The 15,177-nt window shown below is 38.8% G+C and overlaps 1 protein-coding gene across 1 annotated transcript in view; it reads right to left on the bottom strand.

The window, feature by feature from the left end:
* Positions 1–63: 63 nt before the first annotated feature.
* The window catches only part of Camk4 (calcium/calmodulin dependent protein kinase IV), a 212,878-nt gene continuing 197,764 nt past the window's right edge, over positions 64–15,177 (bottom strand). Inside the window, exons 8-11 of the mRNA XM_042691927.1 lie at positions 12,534–12,609; positions 8,487–8,613; positions 3,779–3,931; positions 64–2,001 (exon numbers count right to left, since the gene is read on the bottom strand). Coding sequence (XP_042547861.1) covers positions 1,534–2,001; positions 3,779–3,931; positions 8,487–8,613; positions 12,534–12,609 — 824 coding nt within the window. The 3' untranslated portion in view covers positions 64–1,533. The remainder of the gene's footprint in view (positions 2,002–3,778; positions 3,932–8,486; positions 8,614–12,533; positions 12,610–15,177) is intronic.

Here is a 15,177-nt window from a genome sequence, read left to right as displayed (position 1 = left end):
TTAGCTTTACTTTCCAACAACAACGTTAGGAGGAACCTGAATAATGTAAAATTTACTATCTAGGAAGATTATTTGCTTATCAGCTTTATTGTCTCCATTTTGGACTTGGAAAATAATCCTTTAAAATTAAGAAAACACACCAAAGTAATGATCACCAAAATATGATCATTATTCTTGATAAAATATTCATTTTGACTCAGCTAGAAATTTGAGATATTTGAAATTCATGAAATTGTGATGAGGGAAGTTTTTCCATGAAAGTCAAAGAAAGAAGAGAGGAAATAGTACGATGAAATCTGTTCTAGCATCTTGTGAATCTTATTTGAAATGAGTATTTTCTTTAGTTTTGTTATTGTTTATTGTTAAGGTAAAATTTTTACATTACGCTAAAGTTTCTGCCATGGAAAATTTCAGAACTTTGCAAAGTGTGGGCAATTTCAATTCAAATCTGAGAAAAAAAAACTGTACTTTTTATATTTAAGTTCATAAACCCAGGTAACCATCATTTGAAAGGGGAGGTAACTATTGTGTACCATGTATAATGAATTATGTGAAATGCAATGTGCTGTCCTCATTCTTTCCAAAGATTTTTGGCACCAATCTGTGGAATTGATATTTCTAAATATTTGAAACTTGTTAATTACACAGTTTTGCCCATAAAAAGTTCTTATCCATAAGTTTGTATAAATTTATGAACACAATTGTATCTTTATATATCTAGGTCTCAGTTTTACCTTATTTGTTACTCTACATTTCTTTATCCTCACCTTAGCTCTATCCATCTGGAAGCCATCTTATTGGAAAGAGCAGGTGAAGGAAAAAGAAAACTCAAAATGAGTTAAAAAAATCCTTTCTCCAGGATTGTAAAATGGCAGGTTTTATAATAGAACATTTTGCCTATTATTACATAGCATATGTGAAAATAATGTAAAAATACTTGGTCCAAAAGAGCTTTAGGAGTTTATGGATCCTTGCCTCTTATAAGAATGCTTCAATTTCTTACCATTGCAAAGGGAAATTTTTGTACATACTGTACAAGCATCCCCTAAAATAAGATCCTTTAAAACAGTTGAACTCATTAATGATGAAAAGTAAATGTTGGGAAAGTCACAAAAACCTGCCTTACAGCTGGTAATAATACCTGTGCAGTCATTCACAGGAATTACTACTGCCTTTGTAGAAAGCCAACGGATATGAAACAGATAGATTTTTCAAGGAAAAATCAATTTGCTACTGTTCCCTTCAAATATGTGTCACCGGTGCTGAAAATGTGTTTCTAAGTGTTGTGTTTACTTGCAACATCAATTAATTCATCAGTATAAGGTATCCATTACATGCCATAGAAAACACTAATACTTTTATAAAGCAGTCACATGCATTTTAGTTAGGATTACCAACTGGTATATATGATTTTTTTTTTGCACCTCAAAAACAGAATCACTACAGTGCATGTCATGCTTCCACACCTTCCTTGCTGAAGGACAAAGTAAATAAAATGCCAAGGTTTGGCCTCTAGATCTGAAGGAGGCCAGCTTAGTACTCTGGCAGGATCTCATCTGGCTGTGGCACTCCGAGTTCCACGTCAGGGTCTTCCTGATCTTCGTCGAAGGTTTCCGTCATAGTCTTCGGTTCTTCCTCTTCTGAGTCGACCTCTGTTTCTGGCTCGTTCTCTGTTTCTGTGTCATATTCTGTTCCGGGGTCAGCCATCTTTATCCCATCTTCCCATGCTTTGGGTACCATGCTGGAGGCAGCAACAGCATCTATATCTGCATCTTTCACCTTCTTCAAGGACTGTACCTTCTTGTGCTCTGCCTCTTCACCTTCAGCTGCCTTTGGGGCTCCATCTTTTTGAATTTTTTCATCTTGAGGAGGAGTGTTGATGTCCTTGTCATCTTGATTTGGAGATGTTTCTTGGCTTACCTTTTGGCTCTCCTGGATACTGCTATGGCTGCTACTGGCACTTCCCAACCTGGAAGAGGCCACTACGGCTTTCACTGCAGCCTAGTTGGGGGGGCAAAAAAAATCCAACTCAGAGTTCAATCCTTAACTTGTTCATATGGCTTGTGTCTGTGAGGTTCATGTCTTGGGAAGGAACTTGTTTGGAGAATCAGCAATCATAATATTTCAATCTCAAAACCATCTGGACATCTCAAATCACAAAATGTGTTTCCCCATGGATGACTAGTCTAAAGTTTTAGACTATTTCCCTAGTATTTGTTTTATGGAACACTGGTTCTATGATGTTAGTTGGTATTATGGGGACAGAAGAGTTCCATAGTTAAGTTAGTTAGCTTATGAAATCCTGGCTTAAGTCAATGTTACTCTGTCTAAGGTATTTCAAATTTATTTGATTATAGATCCCTTCAGAGTTATTTAATCTATATTAGCCTGTGAAAAATAACTGAGTAAGAGCTTAATTCTGACTCTTAGTTATTCTCTGGGATACTCTGTTTTTATTGCTAGACTAAATATCACTATATCACAGAAATGTGTGGAATCTCTATTTCATATATATTCTACAAAACAGATATACTTCGTTAACTATTTTCATTTTTTTTTGGCAGTAGTGGGACCTGAACTCTGGGCCTGGGTGCTGTCCCTCAGCTCTTCAGCTCAAGGCTAGTGCTCCACCACTTAAGCCACAGCACCACTTCTGGCTTTTTCTGCTTATGTGGTGCTAAGGAATTGAACCCAGGCCTCATGCATGCAAGGCAAGCCACTGAGCCACCTTCCCAGACCCTGTTAAATATTTTCTGTGTTACTTAACTTGAATGTTTGCCAACTATAGAAATTACTTATAAAATACAGATTCCAAGATTGTCAATTTTCACTCATTCAAAAATAAAGTATATTTCTGGGTAAATGTTAAGTTTTCTGATCAATGCCTTAGTTAGATGAGCACCAGCAATCATCCATTTGGTAAATAAATTTCAACAAACAATATTATTATTGTTACTAACAGAGAGAGAACTCATGAGAGAAAAGCAGTGGTTCTATGTCAGCACTGTTGGGATTTCAAACTAGGATTTTTTTTCCTAGTGCCAAGAGAAATGAATACTAGTACTAAAGGAACAACAACAACAACAACAACAAACCCTCTTATAGTTTGTTTGTTTCCATTTCCTGGAGTTCCTTTGGATGAATAATAGAAAAAAAAAGAAACAGGGCTGGGAAGGTGGCTCAGTGGTATAGTGCTTGCATGCATGAGACCCTGGGTTCGGTTCCTCAGTACCACATAAGCAGAAAAAAGCTGGAAGTGGCACTGTGGCTCACGTGGTAGAGTGCTAACCTTGAGCTGAAGAGCTGAGGGACAGCGCCCAGGCCCAGAGTTCAGGCCTCATGACTGACAAAAAAAAAAAAAAGAAGAAGAAAGAAAAGAAACAAAACAAACCATGTTATTTTACCTTCAGCTTGGATGAATATTATTTTATTTTATATTTTCAATAAATATAATTTTATATGATCAGATATACATAGGCATTGTGCCTTGTGTTCCTTCCTAAGAGTATCCTCCTTTGGTTTCATTGTATGTGAATGCCTAGAGAAAACTCTTCTTTTTAAGAACCAAAATAATTCCTTTCATTAACTAACTGTACAAAACAATAGGCTTATAAATGACGTTTTCATAATTGTATACAATAAAGTATCCCATAGTCCATGTTTAGGACATCATTCCTGAATTGATAATTATTAATGGATTGATTAACCAGTGGCAATTTTTGCAAATAAATATGTCTTGAAATGAAAAAAAGAAACAAAACAAACTATGTTGTTTTACCTTCAGCTTGCGCCGAGCATTGAATTCTTGGAGCTTCTTTTGAGCAGTATCCATGTGTACAAAGTTGGCTGCTTTACCTGTGACCCATGGATGCTGGAGGGCTTGAAATGTATTCAACCGTTTCTTAGGATCCAAAACAATTAATTTTTTGACCTGATAATAGAAAGAAAGATAGACTTAGGGAACCTTTGATTGTGACCTGGACTTGCCCTCAGCTTATGAACTTCTAGGTCATGTTCTATTTTCCTAGCAGTAGCACTAAGTATATACATATAGATATATATGCATATATGTAATCTGTTTAAGTAAGTATTTAATTCCTCAGGGGTCACTAGGAGTAGGACTGGCTTCAGGTAGCAGCAGTAGAGGGAGAGCAGGAAGATGGTGGCGTATACTATGTCTGACCCTAAACTACCAGACTTCTGTCGAACAGAGGTTAAAGCAGGCCTTGACTTTCCCTTAGAGAGAACACTCCTTGAAGGCAGAACCAACATCTAGATAATTCTAGATTGTGCTTTGCAATCACCTAGAATTCAGCTCTTAAACTATACCTCAAGGTAACAGTCACTCACGGACCATTGTTCTTTCTCTGGGAAACAAATCCTTGTCCTTGTGGAATAATATCTTACCATTCTCTTGGGGCTTAGAGTTCTTTCTCTCTTTGAGGATATTTAAAGGAATAATCCCAGAACTAGAGTAAAAGACATTTTAACATCAAAGTAAAGAAGTCATTGGCTTGGGAGTATGATTTGCTTAAATGACTGAATCTAAACAAAGGTATCCCATTCTGTAAGGATTACTTCTGCTTGTGTAGATGAACAGACAACAGATTTCTAGGAAGACCAACAAATGACATAATTTCCTGCTCTCAGCTACAGAGGGTGTGACCCAATTTGAAGGAGAGACTATTTGTAATCAAGGATGTACAAGCTCTGGTTAAATCTAATTTCTCTGTAAATACATTCTTATATGTGTACAAAACATCACTAAAATCCATATTGGTAATCTTTGAATTTGAGCTCCAATTCACAAATGAGAGATGGACAGAAGTTCAAAGAATAGTTTCGCCCAGGTTCAGACAATTTATAATTGGAGTTTGAATTCAAACTCTGTTCCACACCATGCTAAAGCTCATCGTGTGGCTGCTGCAAATAATGTTGCAAGGTGAGCAACCTCTCTGGACTTCATTCTGATAAAGGGCTTTGGGTGACAATGGTTCGTATCAACTACTTAGGAGGCTGAGGATTGTGGTTTAAAGACAGTCAGAGCAGAAAACTCCATGAGGCACTTATCTCCAATTATCCACCAAAAAACTGAAAGTGAAGCTGTGGCTCAAGAGGTAGAGCACTAGCCTTGAGCACAAAAGCTCATGAACAGCACTCAGGACCCTAGTGAAAGCCCCAGAACTGGCATGTACACACACACACACGCACACACACACACACACACACACACACACACACACACACACACACACACACACACACACACCTTTTCTAATTCCAATAACCCAAGAAGTTAAAAAAAAATGATGCAACAAGTTAAATAAGAAAAAAAAATAGTGTCTGGTTCTCCTTTCACTTCTTTTCTGACACCTCTGCAAAGAAGCATGTATTTGGGCTGAAGCTTCTGGATTAGTAGGAGGAAGAGACCTCTGGATCTTGTGTGGAGTGTGACTGAGAAAGGCACAAGAAGTGGTAGGAGGGTCACAGGGGATGGCAGTGGTGCAGGTGAGAGAAGACAGTGGGATTGACGGTGGCAGTGGTGGAGGAGAGGAGGGGATGGGCTGGAGCATGCTCAGAAGTGTGGAGTGACATAGCTATACATCACATGTATTCTCAGTCACATTGGAAAAACCATGGGCCTTGAGAGATCTGTTCCGTGGAAGCACACTGATGGAAAAGCAGAGATATTTGGAGGGAAAAGAGTCCTGGGGGTGTGAAAACCTAAGTGAATTCTCGCAATGTGTGGCCTTGGTCTGTCATTTCATCTAGCTGGTCCTTATGCCCATCTTTAAAATGAGAGGAGGGCTAGATGACTCTTAAGATCTCTCTGATGATTCCAAAAAGTTAGCTTTTGTTTTTTTTTTTCTATGTAGTTTTTCACTATAGGATTGGCAGTGAATTTTTAAAAATTTTATTGTTAATATGTTGTACAGAGGGGTTACAGTTATGTAAGTAAGGCAATGAGTACATTACTTGTCAATCATTGTTACCCCTTCCTTCCTTGTTGTTGCCCAGTATCCCTTCCCTCCCTACCTCCCACACTCCTATCCCCACCCCCTCTGCCACCTGAAGTTGCAAAGTTTGTTTCCAATGTACTGTCCTATGGGTATCTTTGTTGCAATGGGTCATCCTGTGTCCTTGTTTCACTGTTTTGTTATTCCCCTTCCCCTCCCCAGATTAGACATATGTATATACATCTTTTAAGATGCAGGGTATCAAAATTGAGTGCAGTGACAATAGGGGATATGCCATAGGGGAAAGAACATACAAAGGAAACAGCAACAACAAAAAATAAAATCACATGGTACATTTAAAACAATAACAATAAAGGCAGACTTCTTGTGTCCATATCTTGGGGTTCATTTCACTTAGCATCATCTTATATGGTCATTTTACATGTTTTTGAGCTTTTCAGCTCATCTGATAAGACAAGCCTATACGTATACTAATTATTACAAATAAGGGAAACCATGGGACCTAAATTTCTTTGAGACTGGGTAACTTCACTTAATATGATTTTTTCCAAGTCTTTCCATTTCCTAACAAATGGGGCAGTGTCATTCTTTCTGATAGAAGCATAAAATTCCATTGTTTATAGGTTCTACATTTTCTTGATCCATTCATCTACTGAGGAGCATCTGGGTTGGTTCCATATCCTAGCTATGGTGAATAATGCTTCGATAAACATAGTTGTGCTGGTAGCTTTAGTATGGCCTTGTTTGTGATCATTAGGGTAAATGCCCAGAAGTGGGAAAGGCTGAGAGAGGATAAAGGTGAATTTTTTTTAACAGCTGTATTCCACTTTATTCTTTCCTAGAAGTGGCCGTGCATGTTGTCCTTGAGGGCCATTTTTAAGGATAAGTGAATTTTGGCCCCTTGTGCAGGTGACACGGCTTATGGGGGTGAGGTCCCAGGACTTTTGGATCCCTACCACACCTCTCTTCCTTTCAGGAAGGGACTCCAGGATGGAGATGGTAAAAGCTCTACTTTAATCCTGAAGACTGAAAGGAAACCTAATTTTATAATATTCCTGGTCTGCCCTTTTTTTTTTTTTTTGCCATACAACAAAGCTGTTTAAGAATACAATACAGGGCTGGGAAGGTGGCTCAGTGGTAGAGCGCTTGCCTTGCATGCCAGAGGCCCTGGGTTCGATTCCTCAGCATCACATAAGCAAAAAGAAAAAGGCCGGAAGCGGAGCTGTGGCTCAAGTGGTAGAGCGCTAGCCTTGAGCTGAAGAGCTGAGGGACAGTGCCCAGGCCCAGAATTCAAGCCCCATGACTAACTGACAAAAAACAAAACAAAACAAAAAACACCTAGCCAGGCAAGAAGGTATGTGAAACTTATCTCCAATTAACTACCAACGATGAGGAGAAAGGTGGGAAGGTGGCTCAGTGGTAGAGCACTTGCCTTGCATGCATGAGGCCCTGGGTTTGATTTCTCAGCACCACATAAGCAAAAAAGAAAAAAGCCGGAAGTGGCGCTGTGGCTCAAGTGGTAGAGCGCTAGCCTTGAGCTGAAGAGCTGAGAGACAACGCCCAGGCCCAGAGTTCAGGCCCCATGACCGGACCCCCCCCAAAAAAAGAATACAGTACATCTTGATTAATGTCACCCCTTTCAACACTGTCACTCACCCCTTGGAGCCCAGCCCTCACTCTTCTTAATTTGTTGTTGTTGTTGTTGGTCATGGGTTTGAACTCTGGGTGCTTCAGCTCAAGGCGAGAGCGCTCTACCACTTGAGCTACAGTGACAGGTCCAGTTTTCTGGTGGTTAATTGGAGATAAGAGTCTCACGGACTTTCCTGCCCTGGCTGGCTTTGAACCATGATCCTCAGATCTTAGACTCCTGAATAGTAGAATTACAGGCATGAGCCACTGGTCCCTGGCACTCTTCTTAAGTTTTTAGGATAGGCGTTGACAATTTAAGTTACATATAAACTTCCTGTCCTCTTTTTTAGAAGCACATTTTTTCTTGAGTACAGGTAAGCTTCACTATTAGTTTAAGTGAGAAGCAATACAACACAAAAAGAAAATGCATCAATACAGTGGAACTTTTTTGAGACAGATTACATATGAGACATATGGGACTTGTGTTATTGTCAAGATAATTTAATAAGTTTGAGTGACATTTCAAGAACTGAATGAAATTTACTTGAAATATGTCTACATCAAGGCAAGTAATCAGACAAATTCTATATATAGGATGGTTAAATTGACTTAGTTTTCACTATGTTTTTCCTAAGCAAGGCTCTATCTGTATTTATATCAAGAAGAGAAACTCATTAATATCACAATAAGTGTAAGTTGTAAGAATATAAATACTGATGAATAAAAATACGTATTTTTCATTCTCAAGAAAAATGCAGTAATTTTTATTTAAAATATCTTAAAATTATAATGCAGGATTAATGATGACATGCTTCTAAAAAGGCTTTCTCAATCATTAGATAAAATGAATTCTTTTCCTTGTGTTTTGGTCACGCTTACCAAGTCCTTGGCGTTTAGAGATACTTCATCCCACCACGGGGAGATAAAGTAATATTCACAATTCAGAATTCTCCGGAACATGAACTGATCACCTCTTTCATCATAAAATGGTTCAAATCCACAAAGTCTAGAGGGAAAACATAGAGGGAGGAAAGGATCTTTAAAGACTAAGTTTATGTAATTAAATTTCTGCAGAAATTCAAGAGTCCCTTTTGCACAATTTTCAGCCATGAAAGTGTCTCCTCAGCACCTGTATACAATTGCATATTTGTTATAATTCACAACAGGTAGGGCCTAGACAAATCATATCCCCAAGAAGTAAGAACAGTGGATTTCTAAAGCAATAATAATAATAATAATAATAGTAATAATATAATGACATGAAAAACACCATTTACAATAGCTAACAATATAGGCATCACGTTAAGGGTCTTCCAGAGATATTTTTCATGAGTAGAAGTTAGAGTCTTTTTATGTTAGATGGGTGGAATAAAATTTGACTACTTTTATCACACAGTTGAAAAAAAACAGTATCTATATCTAGTCTTTTCACACCTTGGGTTACTCTCAATTAAGGAAATATATAGTGGAAAAGATTATTACAAAGGGAAATCAGAACTTCTTAGGGACACCAATTCAGTAGACTTTGCTATGCATGTATATAACAACTTTTTTCTGATGGTTTTCCTCAGGCTCTGAGAGAGAAAAAAACACCCACAGTTGTATAACTGTGCGTTTCAAGCAGAAATAAACCCAATTGTGAAGATGTCTGAAGATCCAGAGACTATAAGCCAAATGCAATCAACCAGGGATGGTCAGATGCTGTTTCATCTGTAGGCAAGCATGGTTTAGGTAGGAATATTAGATACATTTTACAAGTATGTGATTAGTATAGAATTAGGCAGAAGCAGTGGAATATCATTATACAATAAGAATGATCTAGCAACAGATCCTTGAAGTTCATTCTGTGGGAAACATGGCCTCTGAGATTTAGTGCAGAGTTGTGATGTAGCTGTGGAAGATGGTACACAACTAAGCAAGATAATAAATTGTCCTGTGAGTTCTCCACTGCAGTCTCTTGAGGAGCAGAAACAACTCACCCATTAGTCTCTGCTTTCTTCCATCATCCCAAATACGACACTCATATTATTGGTCTCTTCTTTTACCAGCCAGCACCTTACTACAATTCACACATATTCTCCACTATTTGACCACTGCAGTCAGAGCAAACAATGCTGTTTGGAAACACTGGCAGGTGCTAAAAGACCTAATGGAAGTTATTTAACATCAGTCTTACACATATAAAACTCAATTGCAGAATGTGCTGATGTTTGTATGTTAACTTTGTCTTTAATGGGGTTTAAAAAAGCCAAGGAAATATGGGTCATTTCTTGTGAATGACTGACTTCTCAGTGGTTTGAGGATTGCACTGAGAATGCCTGTCGTTCGTATTCAAAGCTTTTAGTTGTATCTACCCATATGTCATCATTATTACATTGTCAGATAAACTGAACCCCATTAAATGTTGGGTTGTGAATTTTATTAGAAATGCAAGACTGGATATAAGATTGATTCTAAGTGAGGTCATGTAGTTACTGGTATCAAGGCCATCTCTCCCAACCAACAAGTGATTGAAAAGACCAAAAGCCCTTCTTTTAGAGGCCAAGTATTGGTTATAAATATTGAAAAAAAACAATCATAATAGGAGCTCAGCAGATCCTAACTGGACAACTAAAGATTCTGTCTGCTACTGAAGAACCATAAAGAAAAAAAATTAAAAAGGATAAGAGAAAGATGAAATAAGAAATCGTTATCTAAAGGATGACATAATTTTTAGAAGCAATGAACATCTTTAGTATAAATTTTGAAGAATTGTAATAAAATTGGCTGTGATTCACTTTATCTTACTGCAAAAAAGGATTACTTAGAGTTCCAACTTAATATAAAATGGAACAGCATGGATTAAAATGTGCTATTTCCTTCTTGTTTGGATTTCAAATGGAACTAAGAAGCTTTGTCTATTGGCAGGAGATGGTCATAAAAGTCTTAACTCAGTGACCAGATGCAGCCAACAGATGAACAGCCCAGATTTACCTCATCTTTAGACATGAAGCCCTCTTTTGTATATCATAAAGACATCTCCCCCCACTCCACTGTCCACTTAAGGTCAACATAGAAATAAATGGAAGAAGAGAACAGAGAACAGAGAACAGGAGCCAAGAACTTCTCTAGCATCTTAAAGAGAAAGAGGAGAAAAAAATGGGTTGCTTGTCTGGGATCAACCATTTAGAAATATGTGGATGTTTCGAAATCTCTAGAGGCCAGAAGGGAACTGTGAAAAAAAGAAGTAAAAGTCCTTGTCAGGTACATGTTGCAAATGTTGCCTTTGAAGAGAATGCAGGGGGCGGGGTGGACCAGTGATAATAAGTCAAAAGAGCTCTCCCAATTTTCTCCCCTCAGGCTGACTAGTTGGAGAGAATGAAAACTTCCAGTGTGTCCAAAAATGACTTTGTTTAGGGAATGTCTCATTGGGAGAGGGTTTATCTGGATCCATCCAGGAAAAGCTACACCTTGGAAGGGTGGGCTTTGGGGAAGAAGTTGGATTTAGATAAAATCATCAGAATGGGACCCATATCATAGGGTTAGTACCATTATGAGAAGGGACCTCATCTCATCTTGTGAAGACACAGTAAGAAGGCAGTGTCTCTGTGTCTCCTTTGAAACCCCAAATGGTGTGCAGGAACATTACTACCCTCACACTTCCAGCCTTCATACCTCAGAGAAAACCCTATCTGTTGCTTAAGCCACCCAGTTTATGTATAATAAGGTTATGGTAACTTGAATAAGACTAAAAATTTCTTTGGCACCCTCTAACATTTCCTCATAGGTTTGAGTACTATGGGTTCCTCAAAGTAACTCTGCATTACCTTCTACATCACAGACCAATATGCTTGTTTGGGATTAAACTCTCAGAATCATTAACATCTTGTGCTTTAGTTTTTCTACAGTAATCTTCATTTCCAGACACTTCCATTTGTATTATGATTTCCCTCATCATTACCTGCAATTCCACCATCCTTTTGGCAAATTTCCTGAAACTCCTTATGCTTTATTAGACAGTAGCTCATTAATGTGTTTGGAGATACCAGATAGTGAAATATTTAGCTCATTTTCCCCCTCTGAGGATAAAAAGGGTCCTCAAAAACATAACAGGAAGAAAACAAAATTGAAAACCAAATGCACTTGAAATATTCTGAGAAGAAATGAGCCAGTTTGCATTTGCTTTCTTAAAAGGACTAAGTCTATCCTAGAGAAAATGCAAACAAACAAAACAAGAAAAGCATGTAATAGATTTGTACATTCATCATGGTCACTGACCATTGAATGGTTTCTCATATCTGATGTACACTATACAGCAAAGTGGAAACAGTAAAGCCCTGTACAGAAGTGGTAGTCCCAAGAAAATTACAGAATAATAAGCAATATTTGTCTTGAGAAAATTCTGTCATTAACTACATTAATCATGAATTTAAAAAAAATCCCAGCCTGGCACTCATTCTTTTTCTTTTCTTTTTTAAAATGTTTTTTATTGTAAAAACATTGTACAGTGAGGTGACAGTTACATGAGCAAGGTAATGAGTGCATTTCCTATCAAGCATTGTTGCCTCCTCATTTGTTTTTCCCTTACCATCCCTTCTCTCCCACCTCCACAATTACACTCTGGCACTCATTCTTGTAATCATAGCTACTCAGGAGGCTGAGATCTGAAGATGACAGTTTGAAGCTAGGCTGGATAGAGGAAGTCCATGAGAGTTTTATTTCCAATAAACCAGCAAAAAGCCACAGTGGAGCAGAGGCTCAAGTGGTAGAGTGCCAGCCTTGAGTGAAAAAGCCAAGCAAGAGCGACAGGGCCCCTGTGTAGCCTCAATACTAGCATAAAAAATAAAAATAAAAAGACCACAAAGTTAAACTCCTTGGTTCTTATGAGAACTATTGGTTCTTAGAAAATGTTATGTGACATGAAAGCACTCTTTTCTCTTCACTTACAGGATGTAGGTAATTATTCCTACAGACCACATGTCCACTTCTGGTCCATAGGCGCAGCCTCGGAGAATTTCAGGTGCTGCAGAAAGAGTGAAAACGGTGTTAAATTATATTCACTTGTTAAGCACTTGACAGGCAATGGAGAAGAAACAAATTCATCTACAGAGCTTCAGAACTCTTTCATAAGTAATCTTCTCTCCAAAGCACAGTTACAAAGCTACAAATTCATACATCTATTTTATTAGGGGTGGGGGGGATTATAGACTTCCTGTGTTTGGGTATATAAGACTAATTCTGTTAATGATACAATATTGTGATATTGCTCAAATCAGGGGTGTGTGTGTGTGTGTGTGTGTGTGTGTGTGTGTGTGTGTGTGTGTGTGTGTGTGTGTGTGTGTGTGTGTGTATCTACATCTGCTACAGGAGATCTCTTCAAAGGGAGCTTTTTCTATAGGAAAGAAAAGCAAAAGACAGAAATAAAAGTTAAGCACAACAAACAGGAAAGAAGCAAATTACTCTACTTGAGGTCTAGAATTGCTTGAAGCATTCGATGTTGGGTGAGTGTATGTGTCTCTTTGTGGAGTGAGGACCAGGGAGATGTTGGATGGATGGGCAAGTCCCTGGTGCTGGAAGGTTGGAAAAGGAACTGAGAGGAGGAGCCCTGGCACATAATCTGGCATTTAGAGTTGAACATAAGACACCAGCGAGAAACTGTCCTCAGTCATCTCAACACCATGAGCTGGTAAGGAGGACTTCTCCACCCACAATGGGAGAGCTTGTGCTGGCTTTATCAATTGCATGAAGGACTCTCAGCCATCAAATGGCCCTGGAGTGAGTAACAAGGTATTTTATGCTTTTTCTCACCTGTCAAAAAGGAAAGGGTCTCATGATCTGCCATGAGGATTGCATTTGTTGCTTGTTTACCAAAGGTAGAGAAAGAGAAGTTAAGTGTTCTTTCATCCATACAGAGGTTGAACTCAGGACTACAGCTCAGCGCAGACATTCTTCTATGTTGAACAAAGATGCTGTGGGTGCTGGTTTGTCCCTGTTTGAAAGCTGCTTGGTGAATGCCTAGGGCTCTGGAGGGAGACCAAGACACTACATCTTTCCTCCAGGGGCTGCTCCGAGCAAGTGGACTACATCTCCTGTTCCAGGAACTGTCACTTTCTGGGAAGATCAGCAAAGTAGGCTCTAGACAGAGTCTACTCTTAAGGGACTGCATTTGCTAGAAAGATTACTGTGTATTTTCCACCTTCAGTGCTATCCTCTTTACCCAACCCCTTTCCAGTCAGGATGATCTCTCTCCCTGCAGAAATTACATTTCATAAATACAGAACATGAAGGGCCTAGAAATGGCCATGAAATAGGGGTGTGCAGAGGAACACATGACCTAGCAAGCCAGCAAGAACTGTATCTGAATCTAAAAGTTGTTCTTATCTACAGTTGATTTATTCCTAGAAGATTTTCCTTTTGAGGTTTAATTAACAAAATTAAGAAAAATGCATGTTCTATGCCAACATCCTTCACTCTGTCAGGTTGGCTTTTCGTTTCCTGGGACAATCTGTGCCTCACAGAAGGCATTTTGGAGCCTCCACCAGCCCCAACAGCTTACTCCCACTTGCAAATGCTTTGTTTATCACCGTGCAAAGGGAGATGGGCTAAGGCTGCATGTCCAGGAGCGCTCCTACTGCCTGACTGTCTCTGAGAGCTGATGCAAACACGCATATTTAGCATGTATGGCTAGTGTGCTGTAATCTTCCCTCTAGTCTTCACATCAGTAATTCTTGTGTGGCCTGAAATGCTATCTGGCTCCATACTTATATTCAACCATAAATATAGAAATACACTGGAAGGGAATTTTACATTTTTTGACTCTTCGGTGTTTTATTTTTTTTCTTGTTACCTTTCAAATCTCTGCGAATTGGACTAGCTAATTTCCAGGTTTACTTAGAGCTTTAATCTGCTACCATTGTGATAGTAGCAAATGTGATTGTTTAAGCAAGAAGAGAGGACCAGTGTAAGCATCGTAGCCTTCAGAACTTGCTGTGTTTTATTTTCTGTGTTTTATTTCCCTCTGAGCAGCTACTGTGCGTGCTGCCTTGTCAGGATTTGTTCTGTGGATACCAATGAGATTGCCCTATCCTGTGCCAGCTAGAGATCCATCCTGGCAAGAGTCAGGTGTTTTCTTCTCTCACTGCCTGTCTGTTTCTCTCTATCTCCCTTTCCCCTTCTCTCTTCCTTCCTCTTCTGCTCTCTTCTGGTACTGGGGTTTAAATTTAGGGCCTCTTATTTGTTCAATGGTCTTGATTGGCTGGTGCTCTGCCCACTTGAGTCATGTCAACAGCCCTGCTTTTAACTGGTTATTTTGAAGCTGAAGTCTTATGAGCAATTCTGTTTGGGTTAGCTTCAAATCCTGATCCTTCAAATCTCAGGCTTCTGAGTAGTTAGGATTGTAGGCATGAGCCATAGGCATCTAGGCAGGGCTATATATTTTCCTTGCCACAATAAGTTCCTTGCCCAAAAATATTCTTGCTACAGTGAATCCTTCTTAAGAATTTTTTTGTACTATTGGAAATTAAACTCAAGCCTTCATATAAGATAAGCAATCATTCTACCACTCAACTAGGCCTCAATCGTGTGTGTGTGT

This window comes from Dipodomys spectabilis, unplaced genomic scaffold, assembly GCF_019054845.1.
Source record: "Dipodomys spectabilis isolate Male_0828 unplaced genomic scaffold, ASM1905484v1 ptg000147l, whole genome shotgun sequence".
Lineage (NCBI taxonomy): Eukaryota > Metazoa > Chordata > Mammalia > Rodentia > Heteromyidae > Dipodomys > Dipodomys spectabilis.
This window is presented reverse-complemented; position numbering and strand designations above follow the sequence as displayed.